At 36.2% G+C, this 25,390-nt stretch overlaps 1 protein-coding gene across 1 annotated transcript in view; it reads right to left on the minus strand.

Annotated features, from left to right (window-relative positions):
• NEK7 (NIMA related kinase 7) overlaps positions 1 to 25,390 on the minus strand; it is a 195,951-nt gene that overhangs the window by 86,703 nt on the left and 83,858 nt on the right. Inside the window, 1 exon segment of the mRNA XM_027843469.1 lies at positions 10,594 to 10,734. Within this exon segment, the coding sequence (XP_027699270.1) occupies positions 10,594 to 10,734 (141 nt within the window).

Consider the following 25,390-nt stretch of genomic DNA (forward strand, 5'->3'; position numbering starts at 1 on the left):
CACACACACACACACACACACACACACACACACACACACACACACACCCTCTTCCTACACACATGGCTATATCCATATATGAGGCAGTTAGGAGGTGCAGTACAAAGGGTACAGGGCCTGGACTCAAGAAGACCTGAGTTCAAATCCCATCTCAAACACCTATTAGCTGTGTGACCCTGGACAAATCAATTAACCCCTGTTTGTCTCAGTCTCGTCATCTATAAAATGTGGATAATAATAGTATATACCTCCCAGTGCTGTTGTGAGAACCAAATGTGAAAATAATTATAAAGTACTTAGCACAGTTCCTGGTACATCATCAGCATTATATAAATGTTGGCTATTATTAGAGCTATTATCATATACATACTCAGATATCTACATCTATCTCTTTTGTTTGTATATAGTTGTCTGCATGTTGTCTCTATCATACTGTGAGCTCCTTGAGGGCAAGGACTGTTTCTCCTTTCCCTAGCCCTTAGCACAGTGTCTAACACATAGCAACTACTTAATAAATGCTTATTGACTGAGGAAACCCTACTATGTCTTAAGGTGGCACAGGGTAAGAGACAAAAAGCTAGACATGGCTGGCCTTTGAGGCCCTTTCCAGCTTTCTATCTATGATACTATTAGTCAAGAAGAGACCTCTGTCTTCAAATCCTGACTGATATTAACTAGCTATATGACAATGGAAAAAAATCACTTTAAAAACTCTGAGCCTTGGTTTCCTCATCTACCAAATGGGGATAAAAAAGATGCTGTGACAATCAAATGAGACCATAGGATCACAAATTTAGAGCTGCAAGGTACTTTGGAGATCTTCAATGCCTTCATTGCACAGAGAAGCTATTTGCTCAAGATCACAGAGGTGGTTAGTGCCAGAGCCAGAACTAAAACCAGAGCTAGAGATAAGATAGAGCTACATATAGGCAGAGTACTTTGCCAATTTTATGGTGCCCTATAAATGTCAATTTGGGGCACCTAGGCAGCAGAGTAGATAGAACATCAGGCAGGAAATCAGGAAGACCTGAGTTCAAATCCAACCTCCTATACTTACTAGCTGCATGACCCTGAGAAAGTCACTCAACTCTGTCTGCCTCTGTTTCCTAATCTGTAAAATGAGCTGGTGAAAGAAATGGTAAATCATTTCAGTATTTTTGCCAATAAGACCTTATTAGAAGAGCATGACATTGATGATGATCCTACAAAGGAGACTGAGAAGCAACAATTAAGAAGCAGGGCCAGGAGAGCAGTGTCATGAAAGCCAAGGGAAAGGAGGGAATATCCAACAAGTAGTCAAAAGGATCTAAAGTTGAAAAGGCTCAAGAAGAAGAGGAGAGGAAAGGCAAATGGACTTAGCAATTAAAAGGTTGTTGGTAACCTTGGAGACAGCAGTGGCCCAAGTACTGATAACTTTTAGAATCTTTCCATTTAATTATGACCTTGCTTAAAAAAAAGATGAATGTTGTATAAGATAATGTTTCTTAAAAACTTAATTAGGGAATAATGTATAAACTATCTAAAGCATTTTCCTGATTGACTAGTTTAATCACTGACTCAAAAAAAGGAAGGAAAATTAGTGTGGCATGATGTGTTCCTGATGAACGAGAGAGGCAGCAGCACAACGCACAGAACCCTGGTCCTGGAGTCAGGAAGATAGGAGTTGAAATCTAGCCTTAGACATTAGCTGTGTGACTCTGACCAAATCACTTAACCTCTACCTCAGTCTCCTCATCTGTAAAATAAGGATAATAATAATGATAGCACCTACAAAGATTTTTGTGAAAATAAAATGAGATAATATTTGAAAGCATTTTCCAAGGCTTAAAGTACCACATTAAATATGGGCTGTTCTTTTTCTTATTAATACTATGAAGTCACGTTGACTTTTTTTTTTTTAACAATCCCCTCATTTTATAGAGAGGTTAAGTGATTTGTCCCAAGTCACACAGGTACTAAGTAGCAGAAGTGGAAATCTAGCACTTATCCCATTATACCACATTGCCACATGAATTTAGTTTCAAAGGTGGTAGGTGATTTGTTGTTTTATTTGTTCCCTAATACCTGGATTGCTGTTAACAACTTCCTGGTTTATGGTACTGGTTTAAAGGCACTCTCCTTTCTCTAATTTGACCGATCTACTGATGCCTAGTTATCACTTTCATCACGTTATTGTTCCCCTGAACTCCTTCCTCCTCTAGGAACCCATAATATCTGTCTTCACTCATCTTTCACAGCCTAGTTCAAGTCTTGGTTTCTACATAAATAATACTACATAAATAATCTACATAAAGTTTTCCCTAACTATTCAAAACCATAATGATCTTTCTCTTTGAACACCAAGCAGTTTTCCACTTCATTTTAATGGTTTCAAATGGTTTATCCAACTTAAAAGGGCAGAAACAACCCATACTTTTTTTTGGAGGGGGGAAGGGTAGATTGTTTGTCCCCAGTACATAATACAATAGAAACACAACATGCACTTGTTTATTGACAAACTTTTTGTAAGATGAAAAATTATTCCTTAATTTAGCTTAGATGAAGCTGCACTTTCTATTTCCAAAGATTTCTAATGATCTCATAGACTGATCTACGAGCTTGTGTTAGAACTACTAGAGTTCAGAATAATCTGAGGCCAGTATGGAATGCTGTTATCACCAAAAACTGGTTTAATTTCCTATATTACTATATCAAAGAGAAGGATACTTGCTGAACTGTCTGCCTTGGGTTGAAAAGGATGAAACAAAAAAAGGGGGAAGTGGGGAATAATAGGAAGTTAAAAATCAAGATAAGAAAGGACAGAACTCTACTATCTTTGATTCATTCAAGTCAAGTCACTTAGCCCAGAACTACATTCTAGGGTACTGAAATAAATGGCAGATGTGATTGTTAAACTATACTCAATGATGGTTGAAAGATCATGAATCTGTTAGAATGATATAAATTGATGCAGAGTGAAATAAGCTGAAATAGGAAAACAATATAAAGACTATAACATAAAAATGGAAACAACAACAAAAAATACAACTGAATGCTATATAATTATAACAATAAAGCTTGGCACCAAAGAAGAGACAAGAAAAAATGCATTTTGCTACCTTCTTTTTCATTTTTAAAAATTATTTATTTTTAGCTTTTTTTTTTTTAATTTTGAGTTCCGAATTCTCCCCAGACCCTCTTCCATTAACTGAGAAGGCAAGAAATATGTCAGTTATACATATGGAATCAGGCAAAATATATTTCATATTAGCCACATTGGAAAAAAAAAAGCAAGAAAAATAAAGAAAGTGATAAGATTATACTTCAACTTGCACTCAGTGATCATCAGTTCTCTCTCTGGAGGCGAACAGTATTTTTTCTCGTAAGTCCTTTGGAATTGTATTGGAACATTGTATTGATCACAGTAGCTAAATCTTTCATAGTTGATCATCATTATAATATTGCTATTACTGTGTAATGATCTCCTGGTTCTGCTCATTTCACGTTGCATCAGTTCACATAGGTCTTCCCATGTTTTTCTGAAACCATCTCCCTTGTCATTTTCTTCTAGCACAATAGTATTCCAACACAATTATATGTCACTAATTGTTCAACCATTCCCCAGCTGATGGACATTTCCTCAATTTCCAATTCTTTGTCACCAAGAAAAGAGTTGCTATAAGTATTTTTGTACATATAGGTATTTTTTCTTTTTTCTTTGATCTCTGATTCCCTTTTTTTTGCAGAAGGGGAACTATAAGTGTGAAACACTTTACGTACTGTCAGTGATGTGCCAGTTACTTTTAATGAACTTTTTTCTCTTCTTTTTAAAAATTCTTTATTATAAGTAATAGTTTGATGGACAGGAAAGTGAGGAGAGCATCCAGAAATTAAGGAAATGTAAAAACAAAAGCTGTATGACTCTGAGCAAGTTTCTTAATCTTCTGTGCCCCATTTTTCTCATCTGCAAAATGGGGATTTGGACTCAAAAACTTATAAAGTGACTTCCAGCTCTGATTTTACAATCCTTGACCATTTTCTAAAGAACTTTAGCCAATGCAGAATAGTCACCATAGCAAAGAATAAAATAGCAAAGAAATTGCCTTATTCATTAATTTTCTTAAGTAGAGAGACCTTACAGGCAAGGGTCACATTGGCATGGAGTACATACATGCTTATTCAGAAAATAAAGGAGGATAAGAAGCCTCACAAAGTAAACAAAGCACATAAGAAGAAAACTTATCTATGCTGAGCTTAGATTTCAATCCAATTAAGCCATATGATCCCCAGAGCATTTGCAGATGAAACTGGGAGGAAGACAGTCAGGCAGTCAACAAGCATTCTTTATAAGGCACTCACAATGTGCTAATAAGTTCTGGGTATTCAAAAAAAATTAAACATATAAAAATATAAGATATGGTAATAGATCTATCAAAATTTTCAAACTGATCTGTTTTCACAACCCTACTATTAAGACCACCACATTGAGACTCAAAGGCTTCATTATTCAATGTGCTATGTGAAAGAAAATAAAAGAAATAGGAAAATAAGGTCAAGAAGAGTAGATAGACTTAAGGACACAGAAAAGAAATCTACATTGCATTTGACGCAATACAGAAAGCATATGTCTCATGAAATATTCTTATATTTCAAAGACGGAATATATTCCTAAAAGAAAATATTTTAGTGCTATTATCCCAAGAAAACATCAGTGACTTCATACACATATGACTGTTTTCTTACTTTTATTAAATAATCATGAATGATAACTAACATTGATAATGGTAATGCTTTGTTAAAGCGTTTTCTAAATATTATCTCATTTTATCCTCATAACAACACTGGGAGGTAGGTGCTATTATTATTCTCACTTTACAGGACCTGTAGCAGGCCAAGGTTAAGTGATCTGCTCAGAATCACACAGCAAGTTTCAAGGTAGCAGGATTAGAACTCAGGGCTTCCTGACTCCACGTCTAGTACTCCATCTACTATACCACCTACCTCCCTCAATGGAAAGAAATATGGAAGCTTTCACAATTTATTTTCTGCATTTGATGATAGGTATACAACTTACAATTGGCTATAAATTAGAAAAAAATACTAGATATGAGTTCACTGTAGCCACTGACTCTGAAGAACAATATATAGTCATGAAGACTCTCCTCAAAGATCAAATTATAAAAAAGACTATATAGCAAAGGCAATTACAGCAGTAGCTTCACACAGAAAACCCATAAAGACTGGCATCAGTGAGGCATTAAAGAGGAAAATATATTTACTGCAGATAAACTAGTGACACAAAAGATACATAGCCTAAGGTCAGTCAATCAACATTTAAGTGCTTATGATGTGATAGGTCCTCTGCCAAGTACACTTCCCTGTCCTTAAGGAGCTCATACTCTAAAGGAATAAGCAATGTTCGGAAAAAAAATACATAGATAATACATGCATACATGCAAGATATCTGTACTATAAATGGAAGACAATCTCAGAGGTAAGGTACTAACCTAGGTAAACTGGGTAAGACCTCCTAAAGAAGGCACGATTTACACCAAGTATCAAAACTAGGAAGCAGAGGTGAGAGGGATAATATTAGAGATAGGGGATAGCCAGTGCAAAGGCACAGAGTTGGAGACAGAGTATTCTGTGTGAGGAACTGCAAGTAAGTTAGTGTCACTGGATCACAGTCTACATGGAAATGAGTGAAGTGTAAGACTAGAAGGGCAGGAAGCACTCAGGGTTTTAAATGCCAAAGAGGATTTTATATTTGATCTCAGAGGCAACAGGCAGCCGATTTGTTGAGTTTACTGAGTAAAGAAGTCACATGGTCAGATCTATACATTAGGGATACACTTTTGCAGCTCAGCAGAAAATGGACTAGAATTAGGGGAGATTTAAGAGAAAGAGACCAACCAGAATGTTATTGCAATAGTTCAGGTAAGAGGTGGTAAATACCATTCTCTAGGGTGGTAGATGAGTGAGTGGAGATAAGAGGATATATGTAAGAAACATTGTGAAGGTAGAAATGTCATGATTTGGGAACGGATTGGGAATGTGCGTTGAGTTAAAGTCAGGTGAAGACAATGCTACCAAGGTTGAGATCCTAGGTCAAGGATCAGTAAAATACAGCTGATGGTCAAATCTGACCTGCGGCCTCTTTTTGTATGGCCTGCAAGCTAAGAATTATTTTTGCCTGCTTTATAGCCTGCAAGCTAAGGAAGGTTTGTAATTTTATTACATTTATTTTTTTTAAGGATTTTTTTTTCCAATAACATGTAAAGATAGTTTTCAACATTCACCTTTGTAAGATTCGAAGCTCCAAATTTTTCTCCTTTTCTCCCAAGGACAGCAAGCAATCTGATATAGGTTACAGTGTTACATGTTAAACATATTTCCACATTAACCATGTTGTTAAAGAAGAAACAGAACAAAAGGGAAAATCATGAGAAAGAAAAAAACAAAAAACAAACCAAAAAAAAAGTGAAAATAGTATGCTTCAATCTGCATTCAGACTCCATAGTTCTTTCTCTGGATGTGGTCAGCATTTTCCATCACGAGTACCTTGGAATTTTCTTGGATCACTGTATTTTTGAGAAGAGCTAAGTCAACCATAGTCGATCATCTCACAACATTGCTGTTACTGTGTACAAGGTTCTCCTGGTTCTGCTCACTTCACTCAGCATCAGTTCATTTAAGTCTCCCGAGGTTTTCCTGAAATCCTCCTGCTCATCATTTCTTATAGAACAATAGTATTCCTTTACATTCATACCGCAACTTGTTCAGTCATTCCCCAATTGATGGGTATCCCCTCAATTTCCAATTCTTTGCCACTACAAAAAGAGCTGCTATAAATATTTTTGTACATGTGGGTCTTTTTCCCTTTTTTTATGATCTCTTTGGGATACAGACCTTGTAGTGGTATTACTGGATCAAAGAGTATACAGAGTTTGGTTGCCCTTTGGGTATAGTTTCAAATTGCTCTCCAGAATGGTTGGATCAGTTCACAATTCCACCAACAATGCATCAGTGTTCCAATTTTCCCACATCTTCTCCAATATGTATCATTTTCCTTTTCTGTCATATTAGCCAATCTGATAGATGTGAGGGGGTACCTCAGAGTTGTTTCAATTTGCATTTCTCTAATCAGTAGTTAGACCATTTTTTCATATGACTATATGTAGCTTTAATTTCTTCAATGGAAAACTGTCTGTTCATATCCTTTGAGCATTTATCAATTAGGGAATGACTTTGTAGTCTATAAATTTGATTCAGTCCTCTATATATTTTAGAAATGAGGCCTTTATCAGAAATATTTGCTATAAAAATTGCTTCCCAGTTTTTTCTCTTTTCCTTCTAATTTGGGTTGCATTGGTTTTGTTCAAGCAAATCCTTTTTAATTTAATGTAACCAAAATTATCTATTTTGCATTTCTTATTACATTTATTTCAAAATGTACAAACCATCCTTAGCTTGAAAACTACACAAAAACAGATGGGTAGGCTGCATTTTGTCCAAAAGTCATAGTTTACTAACCCCTAGCCTAGGAAACTAAGAGGATGGTAGTGCTTTCAACAGTATTAGCAAAATTAGGAAGAAGAGAAGAGTTTGGGGAAAAGATAATGAGCTTTTAGAAGCAAAGTGAGATATCCATCAAGTGGAGAATGACTGCACAAGTTGTGATACATGAATATAAAGGAATATTATCATGTTACAAGAAATGAGGAAAGAGACAAGTTCAAGAAATCCTGGGTAAAATGAAATGATTCAGAGTGAAGTAAGCAGAACCAGTGGAACAATTTATATAAGGTCATGACACCTGAAAGCTTATGAATGTGAGGACTAACCTTGTCTCCAGAAGACCTACGATGAAACACATTACCCATCTCATGACACAGATGGATTCGAGGTACAGAAAAAGACCCACAGTTTTGATAGGACCACTGTATGGATTTTTCATGACTATAATTGTTTGTTACAAAGGGTTTTTTTTTAATTCTTTCTCCCAGTTTTTGATCAGAGGAGGGAGTTAAGGAATGAGGGAGGATTGGCAAAAGTGATACCAAAGAAAAGCAGGTCACTGAAATGTTTTTTTTTCCTAATTTCATAAAAAACAAAATTCAGAAGGGAGCGCAGATTGACAAGGCAATTTTGAGAGTAACATGGAATTTATCATCCATTTTTTAAAAGAAACAGAATCTCCAACAGAGCTCCAGATTCAGTTTTACAGAAGTCCTTTTTTGTGTTTGCTAAGTATATGGAAGCACTCTTTTCTTTGACATTTAAGTTTAGAATTTTTTTTTAAAAGAAAGCTAATGAGTTCTGTTTTAGAAATGCTGAGTTTGAAATGGCTATGGGTCATCTAATTCAAGATGTCCTAAAGGCAGTTGGTGATAAGGTACTGGAGTCCAGGGGAGAGATTAAGCCTTGATATAAATATACTTATGTTTATCTAAAAATATGTATGTATATATGTGTATACATATTTTAGATGTACATCTAAGAATCATATGCAGACAAAATAACTGAGTACACAGAAATTAATGAGATCACCAAGTAAGATAGGAGAGAAGGAAAAGGAGAAAAGAGTGGAGAACTAGGCTTGGGAACACTCACAGTTAGCTGGCATGACCTGGATAAAGATCCGTCAAAGGACACTGAGAAGGAGCTTTAGACAGGTAAGAGGAGAACCTGAAGAGAGTAATGTCATGAAAACATAGAGAAGAGTTAACATCCAGGAGAAAGTGGTAATCAACATTGTCCAGCGCAGCAAACAGATTAAGAAGGATGAAGATTAAGACAAAGTCAATTAAGACAATTAAGAGAGCACTAATAACTCTGGCGAGCAGTTTCAGTTGAATGGTGAAATAGGAAACTACATTGCAGTGCAGAGAGTGAGAATATAGGAATTGAGGCACCTGATAGACAGTTTTCTCAAGGCATTCAGCAAAGAGGTCGAGGAGAGATAAAGAATGATAGAAACAAGCGAGAGCTTTTTTTTTAAAAGATGTGGGGGAAACATGGAGTATGTCTGTAGGCAGCAGAGAAGGAGCCAGTAGACAGAGAGAGACAGAAGTTGAAAGTGGAGATAACAGTGGGGGCAATCTGCTGCAAAAGACAGGAGAAGTTTGGATTGATGGTATATGTAGAGCAGCTTGCCTTGGCAAGGAAAATGGCCACCTCTTCATGTAAAATGGAGTAAAAGAGATAGTGAGGGAAGGTGTCCGAGTGATATGAAATGAGAAGGAGGCTAGAAGGAGTTCTTAATAAATGGCCTCAATTTTTTTAAAGCGAAGTATGAAGAGAAGACTCAGGTGAAAGGGGAGGGAGTGGACACCATGGGAGACTTGATGTAGAATGAAAAGGTGCTGTTTTAAGTTGGATAGCAAATCAATTATAGAAGTATTACAGGATTTCCTTGTTGCAGTGAGAGACCAGTTGAGATTACATAATATAAATTTGTAGTAAAATGTTCTTATTCATTGATGACATCATCAAAATTGCATTAAACCCTAGAATATTACATTGACATTCTCATTAATGTCAGAGATCAATCATCCACATTTGAAAAACAAATCAGATTTTTTTAAATGGCCCTTATCCTTACATTAGACTGTGGCATTCAGCTGGTCGAGAAGTCCATCAAATTAGGTTTTGTGTGTGTGTGTGTGTGTGTGTGTGTGTGTTGTACTGCATATGACTAATAAATTAGGTCCAAGAATTGAGGAAATGACACTTGAAAAACTAGGAGATGGTTTCAATAAACCCAAAGAGCTTGCTTAAACTAAAGCCCATATTCTTAACAGCAATATTTTCCTAGTATCATTATGTGGCCACAAATCATGGCATAAATGCGATCTCAGAAGAGGAGGGAAACAAGTGTTTATGAAATGTCTACTATGTGCCAGGCATTGTGCTAAGTGCTTTACAAATATCTCATTTGAGAGGAGATTAGTTGAAATGGTAACTCAAAAGGCTATCAATGGAAAGATATAAAATAAGTTCAAGTAGGCTGCTACCTGTTGTCAATTGAGATATAAATGGAAGAAACAATGTAAATGACATGAGGATATATATGACAAAAAAAATAGACTAGAACAATCATAATGAGAATGACAAAAGATAGTCAGCCAAGGTAATGCCTAAATGCCCTAAGAGAAAAGAAGAATAAGAAGTTTAGGACAAAAACATGCACAAGAACTATAAAACAAGAGAAGGCATGAAGTGGCTGCATTCTACATCAAGCGCAACTCCAAAGAAATTGGAGTTCTATCAAAGTATCAATATGTCATCTCATATTTTTTAAACATTCCAAATTAAATAGTAATGTGATTCTTTATGAGAAAATAAGATTCCCAACCATTCCAAAAAAGCTAGACTTTAATTATCTTTAAATTTTAATTTTTATTCTGAATGACCAACCACCAAAAAAAATGGGCATTTGCATATACACAGTAAAATGGAAAAAAGGACTGCAATGAAACTGAAGGTTTATTATGTACAACTTGCTTTTCTTTTTTAAGTACATAATAAATTCAACCCAGAGCTTTCAAAGTTTGTACTTTGATTCTTATTCACATGTAATAACTTTATATTAATATGTAAAAATGTTCTTACCTGCACCTTTTTTAAAGCCACTGGTACTGCATCCAAGAGACAGGCTGCTCTGTAAACTTCACTGAACTGTCCACGGCCAATTTTCTTTTCTATTCGAAAGTTGGCTAATGTATTATAGCCCATATCAGGCCGTAAAGCCTTCTGTAATTAAAAAAAAAAAGTGGAAAAAAGTTTTAAACTATACAACACATAAAAGAAAAACTCAATGATATAGCCTCACATAACATATAATCGAAGTGATATATCCTGATTCAAAGGATATAGAACAATTCTATCCCATGTAACATTGACAATTTATAGGTTATCCACTCCAATATTCTATCAAATGCAGGAATTCCCTCTATGAGATCCTTGATATAGCATCATCAAGCTCCTACATGAATATCTCTAGTGACAGAGTTGACTACTGCATGAGGAAGGCCCTATTTCTTCTTTGGATAGTTCTGGATATTTCTTTTTTTTTTTAATTTTTTTTCTATTGGATATTTTGTCCTTATATTCAAATATTCAAACATCTCTAATCTCACCAATTCAAAAGTTCCCTCCAAATATGCTGATCGTGGAATAGCCAGGAGCTCAGTGTCACAGAACCAAAAAGTATGTTGGAAAGGTGTAAACACCAGGCTTGGACTCAGGAAGATCTGAGTTCAAATCTGGCCTTAGACATTAGCTGCATAACCCTAGGCAAGTTGTTTAGCCCCTATTTGCCTCAGTTTCTCATCTGAAAAAAAAAATGGGGACACACTGGAGAAGGAAATGGCAAACCACTCCAGTACCTTTTACAAGAAAATCCAGGGACAATGTTCATGAAGTTATGTAGAGTCTTACACAACTGAATGACTGAACAATAACAGCAACAACAAAAAAGGTATAAGATAGGAAGGGGCTAATTTGTGAAGGGCTTTGAATGCCAAACACAGCATTATGAATTTGCTCTAGGAGGCAATGGAAAGTCACTGAAGTTAATAGATAGGGGAGTGACATGATTAGACTTGCATGTTATGAAAATCACTTTAGTGGCTAAATGGAGAATGAATTAGAGTGAAGAAGAGACTTGAGACAGGCAGCTCCACTCGCAACTTTGGCAAAAGCTTGGAAACGGGTGCTAAGGTATGACAGATAGTGAGGTATACTGGAGGACTCCTAGGTTGTGAGCCTGAGGGACCAGGAAAGGTAAAGATACTAAGTTCTGTTTTGAATATACTGAGTTTCAGATGTCTACTGAACATCCAGTTCAAGATATCAGAAAAACAGTTGGAGACATGAGACTGGAGGCCAGCAGAGAGATTGAGGAAGAAAAGGTAGATTTGAGAATCATCAGCATAGAGATGGTAATTACATTCACTGAAGCGGATGAGATCACCAACTATAGAAGGAAAACAGAAGAGGATACAGGACCAGTTAGAGAGCCTGATCAGGAGGTATATCAAGCAAAGGAATAGTCAGATATGTATAAGGAAAATGAGGAGAAAGTAGTGTTCCAAAAACCTAGATAAAAGAGAGTATTAAGGAAGAGAAAGTGATCAACAATGCTGAAGGTTGCAGAGATCAAGAAGAATGAGAATTGAAAAAAAGCCATTGAATTTGGCAACTAAGAGATCAGTAACTTTGGAGAGAGCAATTTCAGTGAAATGATAAGGTTGAACCCTTATTTTAAGAGAGTGAAAGTAAAGAAAGTAGAGGCACCATTGTAGCTGGCCTTTTCAAGGAGTTCATCCACAAAAGGGCAGAAGATAACCAGGATAACAACTAGCAGGGATGAAAAGATCAAGTGAGGTTTGGGTTTTTTTGTTTGTTTGTTTGGTTTTTGTTTTTTTCCAGGATAGGCAAGAAATGAACATGTTTGTAGGCAGTAGGAAAGGAGCCAGAAGAGAGAGACTGAAAATAAGTGATAGAATAAGGATGATAAAGGAGGCAGTTGGAGGACTCAAGATAGAATGGAATCGCTTGTGCTGGGAGAAAAGGGGTTAACCTTGGTGAAAAGTAAGGCCCCCACATCATATGAGACACTGATGAAGGAAAAAATAGTGGTAGAAGGCACTGGAGATGAGGAAAGTTGAAGAGGGAGTTCATGGTAAATTTTTTCTGTAGAATATGAGGCAAGGTTGTCAGCTGAGAAAGTGAGGGTAGAGTGAATCATGGGGAGTTTGAGGATGGATGATAAGGCTCAGAAGATCCATTATGGAGAGTGGTATAATGAGTTGATAAGGGAGATAGTGTAGGATTGCCTAGCAGCAGTGAGGTCCCAGTTGAGGTTGTGTAACAAATTTACAAGGGACCCAGTCAGAACAGATGCATGATTTTCTCCACCTTTGTTCAACAGCACATGTGTAGGCAATGAATGGTGGGAGGGCCTCAAGGCTGAGGCATGACTTGGCAAAACTGGCAATATAAGGGAGTAGGGCTTCAAGAGAGGAGAATGGAGTTAAATTGGTTCACCAAGTTGTCATTTTCTTTACACTTGCTCTACCCTCTGCTTTATGAGACGATACTCATAACCATCGTTCATCCTTGTTTGAATATAAGCTTAACTTATGTTTGTCTTAGTTTCCTCAACTGTAAAATAAGAATAAGAATAAGAATAGCATCTATCTCCCAAGGTAGGAGACGATAGTTGTAAAACTATGTGTAAACCTTAAAGTACTATACAAATATGTAGTAGGAATAGGAGTAAAAGTAATAGTAAAAAGTGTTTCATTCTTTGTATTTATATACCCTGTATCTAGCATAGCACACCTAGCACATAGTAGGTGCTTAAGCCTTTAGCCTCTTGGTTGATTCTTTGAAAGATTTTACAGATGAGCTTATAGTTTAACATCCAATATTGCCCTTGACAGCTATCTCTATCTATTTGGCAAGTGAGATGTTTCTGACTAAAGTGCTCTTTGAGCTCTTTTGGTCTCTTTAACATCACAATTAACTTACATTATTTTAACTTCTGGATGAATTTATTAGAGTCAGTATTGATGTCATTTTTATCCATTTAATATTTTTTTATTTTCAATAACTTGCTGAATAGTTCAGGCTCAAATCTTTTTAAGTGTATGTCATATCTTTTTCTCACTCGTGTTCTTTTTTCTCGTTTTTCACAAATTCTGGGCTGCTATGATGATCTGACTATCTACCAGCAGTTGACGTATGGATAAGTCTCATGTCAACAAGCTAAAATGCAATCAGTTTCATTCTGGGAGGTATTGCTTGACACTTGCCATATCCAGTGCCTACCAATTCTTTTTATGAGAAGAAAAAAAGTATTTGTGATATACAGCCATAAGTCTTCAGCCTTTCCAATTTTTCTTTCCCCATCATTGCATTTAAATCATCAAGTATAAGAGTATATGCTGGGAGTATTGTCAAGTTCATCACAGAAATTCTATGCTACTTCATGCTTAGGAACCGAAGTTAGTTCATAAGTGCAATTATTTTCATGTTAGTCTTTTTTTGCAAATGCTTATCTTTAGTAATGTTGTATGTACAATTCTTCTTCATATTTTATTGACATCTGCTTCCCTATACTCTCTATTCATTAGTCCTATTTCTATAGTATGGAAGTACAATACATAATTCCAATTCCTCTTCAACATGGCGTATCCCTCTAATCTTCTCTTTCACAGCATGAACACCCCCAGTTTTTTTTCAGCCCTTCCATATATTATCTGATTTTCAAATCTTTAATTATCCCAATCACACTTTTCTGGATATGGTCAATTTTTGCAGTGTCTTTCCTAAAATGTCACACTGAGAACTAAGCCCAATATAAAAGATGTTATCTGATCAGTGCATAGAATATTTGGACTTTTTCTTCTCTTGATCTGGACATTAACCCTCAACTAATATGCCCTATGGTTGCATTTATTTCATTAGCAACCATGCTGCAGTATTGGCCCAGATTAAGTTTGTAGTCAACTGAAAATTCCTAGGTCTTTTATCACATTCTAAGCTGAATTTGATGGCTCCCCTAGCCTAAACTTATGGAGATGCAATTTTAAATTGAATTGTAAGAGTTTATATTTGTCCTCATTAAAACGTGTCTTTTAAGTTTGTGCCTATTGTTCCCAACTTAATGAAATACTTAGGGGAAAGGGAAGAGTTTCAGATCCAATACAAATATCAAGAGTATTAGTCAAAAGTAATTATTATTTATTATTTACGTAATGGTTTTCTTCCTTTGAGAGTTCAAAGTACAGGAAAACAATAAAATATTTTTCCTTGAAAATGAATGTATGTACAAAAAAAATCTGAAAAATGTAACTAGGTATGCAGTTCAAGTATCCCTGAATATTAATTCAAATCTACAAATTCAAGTCAACAAAATCAGGTCACCATTAATGAGGGGCTTGAATTGTAGAATTTTAATCTCAGAGCCAGTATTTTGTTATGTCTTATACATTGTTGTTGTTGGTTAGTCATTCAGTTATGTCCTACTGTTCATGACCCTGTGGACCATAGCATGTCAATACTGTCCATGGGGGTTTTCTTGGAAAAGATAATGGAGTAGTTTGCCATTTCCTTCTCCAATGGATTGAGGCAAACAGAAGCTAAGTGATTCACCCGGGGTCACACAGCAAGTAACTGTATGAAGCTGAATTTGAACTCAGCTCTTTCTGACTCCAGGCCTAGTGCTCTACCCACTGAGCCACTATTAAGTACCTAGCAGTTACTTAATACTTGCTGAATTTAACTGCTAATCATAGGAAAAAGGTTAGATGATTTCATCTGGCATCAAGGATATATAAATTTAATGCCTTCTAATAATTATTAAAATACTTAATCATACTGTTTACTTTCATAGAGTTAAAGAATAGCTCTAGGGAACTCCTAGGCAAAAAACTCTCTCTACTAACATAGATCAGTGCTTTCTTTGCAACTTATAGTCTTCAAGAGCTACCTAAGACACTGATAGGCTAAGTGATTAGTATAGGCTCACAAACAGTATGTGTCTGAGGCAGGATTTAAACTCAACTCTTACTGACTCTGAGGTCAGCCCTCTGCCTATTATTTCACTACACTGCCTTGTAAAATTTTCATAAACATCTTATCTTCTATGTCACTCTTTATAACTTGGTAGAAAATAATAATAATAATAATAATTCAAAAATATGGTTACCATAAAAATGATGTATTGAAAATGCCTTTTGTTTAAAATGCACTTACAGGCATCAAGATAGATTGCTAATGAATTCCCACCGTAACAAACCACTGTATATTTTACAAAAAGGAATCCATAAATAACGATAACATTTCAAGTACAACATTCACTACATGTGTTTTCACAACAGTTACTTGTGCTTGTGTAATTTTTAAAGTTTACAATAAATGATTAAAGGGTGAATTTTCAAAACCCACTTTAACCATTAAAAGAAAATTATGTATTTAAATTTTGGTAGACTGGACCGATAGCTTCAGAGGCCACATCTAACTCAACAAGATGAACACATAAGCAATGATAACCTTTCACATACCAAGTACTCAGACTTGAAGCCATTCTTTCAATTGTGACTTATCAATCTAAAAAATAAAATACAGATCTCTCAAATAATTTATATATTGTAAGTTACATATATTTTCAATATGAATTGAAAATTATCTTCTGTCTGTACAATAACTTGACAAATATTAGTGTGAACTACTAAGGCAGTGTGACAACCACATGCTGAGAGCAAAGTCTCACTAATGTGTTTTGGCATTCAGGTTTGTAATCACACATTTACATATGCAATGACCTACATTTGCATGTCAGATCACACACTGTCTTGGTTTATTAAGACTGGGCACCTCCCTGTGTTTGGCGGCCAGAGTGGCCAGAGAGGGCCAGAAGGCAGTAATTTTTGGCAGTTGAGGGATGAACTGCCACCAAGGATTAGGTTGATATGGCCTGAGCATTAGACACTTCATTAAACATAATCTGTTTAACAGTGGGCAGTGTATGTAAACTTCACAGCCCATTTGCGGCACCTTTCCCCCCCCCCACAGCTTTTCTTCAAGGGGCAGTGTGGATGAGTGACAGCTTGTCTCATCTGCTCCCTTGTTCTGTCACACAATTTAGATGTGGAGAGATGACATGAGAAGTAACATAGCTGCACATCTTCAACTACTACTGGGCCTATCTACCATACTGTTTAAAAAATAAAAAATAAAAAGGCCTGTGTAAGGTGAGGCTCTCCCTTGATATGAAACCATCAGGGAGGTGTTACAAACATTTTAACAATGACTACATTAAGCTTTATGCAATGGAGTATTTGATTCTGACTATTTAATCTATATACAAGCACTTTGTTGAACCTCTAAAGTTGATAAAGGTAGATAAAATCCCTAATCAATTTAGAAGAACTTAGCAAGAAACCATAAATGAATAATGTTCTACTTACAAATAATTTCAAGTTTCACATGTTTTTAAGGTTCTCACAAGCAACATTTTACTATGACAGACAGGATAAAGCACAGAAATAGTTAATCTCAAAAAGTATAAAACATAAACCAAATAATATCACTAAATTTGAATTCTTCCTCGTCAGTGTGACCAATACCTAGACATGTTGCCCAAAATGACCTTCAAAATGGTGGTCTTCTACTCCCAGGGGCACATCACCTTGATGCTGGCCTTAGTGCAGATATTTGATTAGCTTAGTCTTATTGTAGTTCAGAAATCCTGACCACAAACTATCTACCAATTTTAGCCTCCCCCAGTAAAAGAATCCATTTCTGATCACCAACTTTATGCATACTGTCTCCCTTTATAGGGACAATGCTGAGGGATTAACTGCCTTTTGTTACATTGTCAATAGCCAGGACTGTCACTATGACATTGTATTTGACAGAAGCATTTAAAAATGTCAGATGTGACAGGCAGTAGTTGCTGGCACATTTTTCCAGATTTTCTTCCAGAGTTAGTTGTCAATATTTATTGTACACCCTAAGGATGCAGAACACTGTCAAACTATTAAAATAAATGGCTTTTTCATTTCACCATGATTAGCTACATGGAGAGCTAGATTACTGACTGATCTGTTACACAGGACAGAGGGTGCTGCTTCTGAGCATACTTATTTCCCTGACAGAAATCCTAGCAAATGGCAGAAAGAAAAGCACGATGGTCTAAAGATTTACAAAGTAAGGCTTTGAGTTCTGCTAATAAATTCCAATCTACCAGTTGTAGACCATTACCAAAGAATGCTGAAGATTCTGTCTTTTCAGAAATCCTATATGAGACTAAAACAAATCTCTCAATTTTGTCCCAACCAGTTTGTGTTAAATTTCACTGCCCAGTTCCTTTACCTGCAAAATGGGCTTTTAAGAAACAAATTCATGACTAAAAAATATGGAAAAATAATTAAAAGTGAATAAATTAAGCTGTTTATTTGAAGAGAGTAGTGGTTAACTATAAGAACAATGATAATTTCTTAGAAGAGATCAATCTGACTACCTCAAAAATGCATTTTTATATTCTTGCTCTAGTCTAGTTTGGCTGGAAAATAGAACGGGTGAAGGAGAAGACTGTGAGATAAGGTTGGAAATGAAGGACAGAATCAGTCTGTGGAAAGTCTGAAACTTAAAGGTAAGATGATTGTTTCTGATCCTACAGACTATGTAGCTTTTGAGAAAAGGACTGACATGTTCAAAGCAGTGTATGAGGAAGGTGATTTGTGCAGTTGAGTAGAGACAGATTGGACTAGGAGAAAAGGTAGAAGCAGGGAGACCCATTAGGAGGCTTTTCAAGCTGTCCAGATAAGAAGTAAATGAATACTTTAACTAAGGTGATGGCTATGTAATAGAAGAAAGGAGATGGATTTAAGAGATGGCATAGAAATATAATCAACTGACTATCAAAAGTCAGAGAGGTCATAAACCAAGTCTTTAAAAATTTAAAAATTTTCCTAATATTCTTAATGTAACCATCCTCCCCCAAGTCACCCAGGCCACCAAGGTTGTAAAGTTGAGTGACTAGGAAAGAGTTCCTTGATCCCAAGGGGACATCTTCTGCGTCTACGTATATTTGCAAGCTCATTCACATTATTATCTTTGAAATAAAGCTGTTAATAAACATGGCAAAGATTTAACTACATGCTTAAAATGCATTTCTTCTTCATCTCTACACTTCAAAATCCTTATGTGCTCCTTCAAGACTCAACCCAGATGCTAATGCCTCTGTGAAGTTTTAATTTATCTTCCTCCATTGGCAGCGCTCTTCCTCTCCTAAAGTTTCTTTGAGAACTTTGTCTGATCTCCCCCTTATCCTGTCTCTCTGTACTTTTAACCTTACCTAGAGGCAGCTAGGTGGTACAGTAGGTAAAGTACTGGGCCTGGATCTGGAAGAATTGAGTTCAAACTAGCCTCATATACTTACTTGCTGTATGATCTTCTGCAGATCACTTAACCTGTTTGTTTGTCTCAGTTTCCTCAACTGTAAAATACAGTACTTACCTAGAAGAACTGTTGTGAGGATCAAATGAGATAATATTTGTAAAGTGCTTAGAATAGTGCCTGACACATAGTAGGCACTATATAAATGCTTATTCCCTCTCGTCCTACCCTCACCTCATACACATTGATTCCCTCTAATAGAATATAAATTCTTTGACTATGGGTGTTTTATTTTTTTGTCTTTCTATCATCAGATTTCAGCCTATAGCCCTGTATATAGCAGATACTGAGTATTGGGAAATCAAATTCTAGCAACTTAAGTCTTTTATATTATATCATAAGGATTATGCAGTATTAACTCCTCAACAAGTTAATCTGGAGTCCAGATTAATTAGGAATAAATTCTACAGGTCATCCATTTTTCTTATTCTATTAACCCTAAGTGCTTTTGATAACCAGATTAAAATTTATTTATTATTTCAGTGCTCTGTTTCCTTATAACTGAAAATTTCTTAAAATGATTAACAATTTTCGATGACTAAATTAACTGAAGTAATTTTTGAATGTTAAGAACATTTACTGAGCAAGAAAATAATTCAGGGTAATGGTATAATGAAAATTCTCCTTGGGGAAATTATAAGAAAGTCATAACATTAAATCAACAGGATATTCAGAGATAAAATTCTGTCCTGATAATTCCTAGGTATATTATCAACAGTAAGGTGTATTACTTACTGCTCTGCCCATATTAATATTAACAAGATTTTAATTGTTTTACTAACCTATTTTAAGTATAATTTTCATGTTACCTATTCTTTTCATTCACTATTTTAAAAAAAATTTATTAGTTTGGCAAATTTTTCCAATCATTAAAAAAAGTCTTCAATATATTCTGCAATTTGTCTAGCAATCAAAATATAGGTTATTTGTTTTAAATATGGTATAATTTGATTAAAAACTACACAATAGTACAGCATTTATGGCAATATCCAGTACCACATTCCCTTAGATTTAATTGTTCCATTAGCCTTCCTTAGGAATCCAAGATCCAACTTTCCATAAAGACAAATGATTAATGTTGTTTTTGAAAATATCATTTTGAGAGAGGCGGAGCCAAGATGGCAGAGTGAAAGCAGTGCCTTGCTTGAGCTCTCCCCCAAACCCCTCCAAATACCTGTAAAAAAGGACTCTAAACAAATTCTGGAGCAGCAAAACCCACAAAATGACAGAGTGAAACAAATTTCCAGCCCAAGACAACTTGGATGGTTGATTGGAAAGGTCTATAGCACTGGGCTGGAAGAGAAACACAGCTCAGCATGGGTGTGCAGGCAAAGACCAGGCCTCAGCAAACCTGGAGCAGGCCTCAGAGGACTGAATCACAGGTAGCTGTGGTGGTTGCCAGACTTCTCAACCCACAAATGTCAAAGACAACTTAGAAGGTCAGTAGGAAAGGTCTGTGACTGCAGTGAAAGAGAAGCTTGGTCCCAGCTCCAGTCCCAGCACAGTCCTGGGGCAGTGGCTGCTTCAGGAGCTCTCGGCCCACAGATGGAGGGGGAATTAAGTGGCTGATCAGAGAGGGATTGCAGGGATCTCTTTGTTGGTGCTGAGGCAGGGTTCTCTTGCTTTGCCTGTGCTTGGATCTGGGTCACAGTCTGGGTGGTGATCCTGGGGTAAGGAGGAGTGCTGGCATGGTGGAGTTTGTAGTGGCAGTGGAGAGGAAATCCTCTTCACAGTTCCAATGTAGAAAAGAGTACTTGTGGTCATTCATAGACCAGAGCACAGGCCAGGAAAGGAGTAAACACCTTGCCCTTGATCACACCACCTTGGATGAACTGAAAATTTACAGGTCCCTAGAAGTATCTCTGAAAAGAGCTGCACAATACCCTCGAAGCTTGGGACAGTATGTTCTCCACATTGGAAACAGACTCCTACCTTAACAAAGAGTTTATAACTCAAGTAATTGGCTGGGATCATGAGCAAGCAGTGCAAAAAGAGTCAGACTATATTATCTTACTTTGGTGACAAAAAAGACCAAAACATACAACCAGAAAAAGACAATGAAGCCAAAGCTCCTACATCCCAAGTCTCCATGAAAAATATGAATCAGTCCCAGGCCATGGAAGAGCTCAAAAAGGATTTTGAGAAGCAAGTAAGAGAAGTAGAGGAAAAACCGGGAAGAGAAATGAGAGTGACGCAAGAAAATCATGAAAAACAAGTCAACAGCTTGCTAAAGGAGACCCCCCTCAAAAAAAAACTGAAGAAAATAACACCTTAAAAAATTGCCTAATCCAAATGGCAAAAGAGGTCCAAAAAGCCAATGAGGAGAAGAATGCCTTAAAAAGCACAATTGGCCAGATGGAAATGGAAGTCCAAAAGCTCACGGAAGAAAATACTTCCTTAAAAATTAGAATGGAGCAAATGGAAGCTAGTGACTTTAACAGAAATCAAAACATTGTAAAACAAAACCAAAAGAGTGAAAAAATAGAAGACAATGTGAAATATCTCACTGGAAAAACAACTGGCCTGGAAAATAGATGCAGGAAAGATCATTGGACTATCTGCAAGCCATGATCAAAAAAAGAGCTTAGACATCATCTTTAAGAAATTATCAAAGAATACTGCCCCGATATCCTCGGAATCAGAGAGTAAAATAGAAGTAGAAAGAATCCACTGACCACCTCCTTAAAAGAGATCCCCAAAGGAAAAGTCCTAAGAAAATTGTAGCCAAATCCCAGAATTCCCAGGTCAAGGAGAAAATATTGCAAGCAGCCAGAAGGAAACAATTCAAGTACTGTGGAAACACAATCAGAATAATATAAGATTTAGCAGCTTTTACATTATGGGACTAGAGGGCTTGGAATGTAATATTCTGGGAAGTCAAAGGAGATAGGATTACAGCCAAGAATCACCTACCCAGCAAAACTGAGCATAATCCTTCAGGGGAAAAAATGGACATTTGGTAAAATAGAGGATTTTAAAGCATACTTGATGAAAAGACCAGAGCTGAACAGAAAATCAGACTTTCAAATACAAGACTCAAGAGAAGCATGAAGAGGCAAACAGGAAAAAGAAATCATAAGGGACTTATTAAGGTTGAACTGTTTACATTCCTGCATGGAAAGATGATATTTGTAACTCATGAGACCTTTGTCAGTATTAGGGTAGTTGGAGGGGGAAAAAAATTATATGTATGTATATATACATAGATGGATAGATAGATAGATAGATGGATGGATGGATGGATGGATGAAGGGCACAAGGTGAGTTGAAGATGAAGGGGTGATATCTGGAGAATAAAATTAAGGGGTGAGAAAGGATTATACTGGAAGAAGGAGAAAGGGAGAGGTAGAATAGCATAAATTACCTCATAAAACAGACAAGAAAAGGCTTTTACCGTGGAGGGAAAGTGGGGGAAGGTGGAGGGAATGAGTGAATCTTATTCTCATTGGATTTGGCTTAAGGAGGGAATACCATACACACTCAATTGGGTAAGGAAATCTATCTTACCCCACAGGAAAATAGTAGGGAAGGGGTAAGACAGTGCAGGGATGATAAAGGGGAGAGCAGATTGGGGGGGTTGGTAATCAGAAGCAAACACTTCTGAGGAGGGACAGGGTCAAAAGAGAGAATAGAATAAATAGGGAGCAGGATAGGATGAAGGGAAATATAATTAGTTTTCCACAACATGACTACTATGGAAGTGTTTTGCATGACAACACATATATAACCTCTGTGGAGTTGCTTGCCTTCTCAATGAGGGTGAGTGGGGAGGGAAGAAGGGAGAAAATTTGGAACCCAAAGTTTTAAAAACTAATGTTAAAAACTGTTTTCACATTCAACTGGAAAATAAGATACACCGGCAATATGGTATAGAAATCTATCCTGCCCTACAGGAAAATAGAAGGGGAAGGGGATAAGAGAAGGGGGCGGGTGATAGAAGGGGGGCCAAATTAGGGGAATGTATATTCAGAATGCACGCCATTTTGGGGGGGGACAAGATGGGGAGAAAATTTGGAACTCAAAGCCTTGTGGAAGTAAATGTTGAAAACTAAAAATAAATTAAAATAGAAAAAAAGGAAAAAAAATCATCTTGAAATCTCTTCCTCAATTTCACTGTCATTACTATTTTAAATGTAATAATCCTATGTCTAAAAGTTCCTGTTTAAACCAGCTGTAGAAAGAAAAATCAACAGTAAAATAGTAGCAAGAGAAGCCTTTGTTGGGGGCAGCTAGGTTGCGCAGTGGATAGAGCACCGGCCCTGAAGTCAGGAGGACCTGAGTTCAAATCTGGCCTCAGACCAAAACACTTGACATGTACTAGCTGTGTGACCTTGGGCGAGTCACTTAACCCCAATTGCCCTACAGGAAAAAAAAAAAAGAGAGAAGCTTTTGTTAACAACCTGAGGATGAAATTCAGTACAAGGGAGTTATGTGGCCAGGCAACCAACCACAGGATCCAAGGAAAAAGAAACAATGTAGCAGGAAACAGTTAACAGTGTCAAAGGCAAGAGAGACTAAGAACTATGACAATTAAGAAAAGATGAAAAGACTTGTTGCTAAGAATGTCAAAGGTAATCACAGGATACTTTCAGTAAAGTAATAAGACAGAATTACTGAGGGAAGCTTTTCTTTTTTTTAAGTAGTGGGTATACACTATTGTTCAATACAGTACTAGAAATGTTAGTTATAGCAATAGGAGAAGAAAAACAAATCGAAGGAATTAGAATAGGCAATGAGGAAACGAAACTTTCACTCTTTGCAGATGACATGATGATATACTTAGACAACCCTAGAGAATCAACTAAAAAACTACCTGAAATAATTAGCAACTTCAGTAAAGTTCCAGGATATAAGATAAATACACATAAATAATCAGCATTTCTTTGTACGACCAACAAAACCCAGTAGAAAGAGATAAGAAAAGAACTTCCATTTAAAATAACTCTATACAATATAAAATACTTGGGAGTCTATCTGCCAAGACAAACCCAGGAACTATATGAACACAATTATGAAACATTTTTCATACAAATAAAGTTAGATCTAAGCAATTGAAAAAATATCAATTGCTCACAGGTAGGCCAAGCCAATATAAGAAAAATGACAATTCTGCCTAAATTAATTTATTCATTCAGTGTCATATCAAACTACCAAAAAGTTATCTGATAGAGCTAGAAAAAAATGACAACAGAATCCATCTGGAAGAACAAAAGATCAAGAATATCAAGTGAATTAATGAAAAAAAAATACAAAGGAAGGTGGCCTAGCAATACCAGATCTCAAACTATATTATATAGCAGTGATCATCAAAACTATCTGGTACTGGCTAAGAAATAGAGTGGTGGGTCAGTGGAACAGATTAGGTACACAAGACACAGTAGTCAATGACCATAGTAACCTAGTGGTTGATAAACCAAAAGACTTCAGTCTTTGGGATAAGAACTCACTATTTGACAAAAACTCCTGGGAAAACTGGAAAACAATAGGATACATACTAGGTATAGATCAACATCTCACACTGTATACGAAGATAAGTTCAAAATGGGTGCATGATTTACACATAAAGGGTGACACCACAAGCAAAATAAAAGAGCAAGGAATAGTCTACCTGTCAGACTTATGGGGAAGAAAAGAATTCATGACCAAAGAAGAGATAGAGAGCATTATGAAATATAAAATAGATAATTTTGATTATGTTAAAATAAAAAACTTTTATACAAACAAAACCAATGCAACCAAGATTAAAAGGAAAGCAGAAAGCTAGGAAACAATCTTTATAGCAAGTGTCTCTGATAAAGGCCTCGTTTCTCAAATATATAGAGAACTGAATCAAATTTATAAGACTATAAGACATTCCCTAATTGATAAAAGGTCAAAGAATATGAGAAGAAATAAAAGCTATTGATAGACATATGAAGAAGTGCTCTCAAACACTTCTGATTAAAGAAATGCAAATTAAAACAATTCTGAGGTACCACCTATCAGATTAGCTAATATGACCAAAAAAAAAAAAAAAAGGAAAATGATATACGTTGGAAAGGATATGGGAAAAAGTGGGACACTAAAGCACTGCTAGTGGAGTTGTGAACTCCACTAATCCAACCATTCTGGAGAGCAATTTGAAACTATGCCCAAAGGGCAACCAAACTGTGCACACGCTTTGATCCAGCAATACCAGTACTAGGTCTGTATCCCAAAGAGATTATAAAAAAAGGAAAAGGACCTACATGTGTAAAAATATTTACAGCAGTTCTTTTCATGATGGCAAAATATTGGAAACTGAGGAGATACTCATCAACTGGGGAATGGCTGAACAAGCTGTGGTATATGAATGTAATGTAATATGATTATGCAATAAGAAATGATGAATAGACAGATTTCAGAAAAACCTGTAAAAATCAGTTTGAACTGATGGAAAGTGAAATAAGCAGAACCA

Source organism: Vombatus ursinus, unplaced genomic scaffold, assembly GCF_900497805.2.
Source record: "Vombatus ursinus unplaced genomic scaffold, bare-nosed wombat genome assembly UNPS02014909.1, whole genome shotgun sequence".
In the NCBI taxonomy this organism is placed as follows: Eukaryota; Metazoa; Chordata; class Mammalia; order Diprotodontia; family Vombatidae; genus Vombatus; species Vombatus ursinus.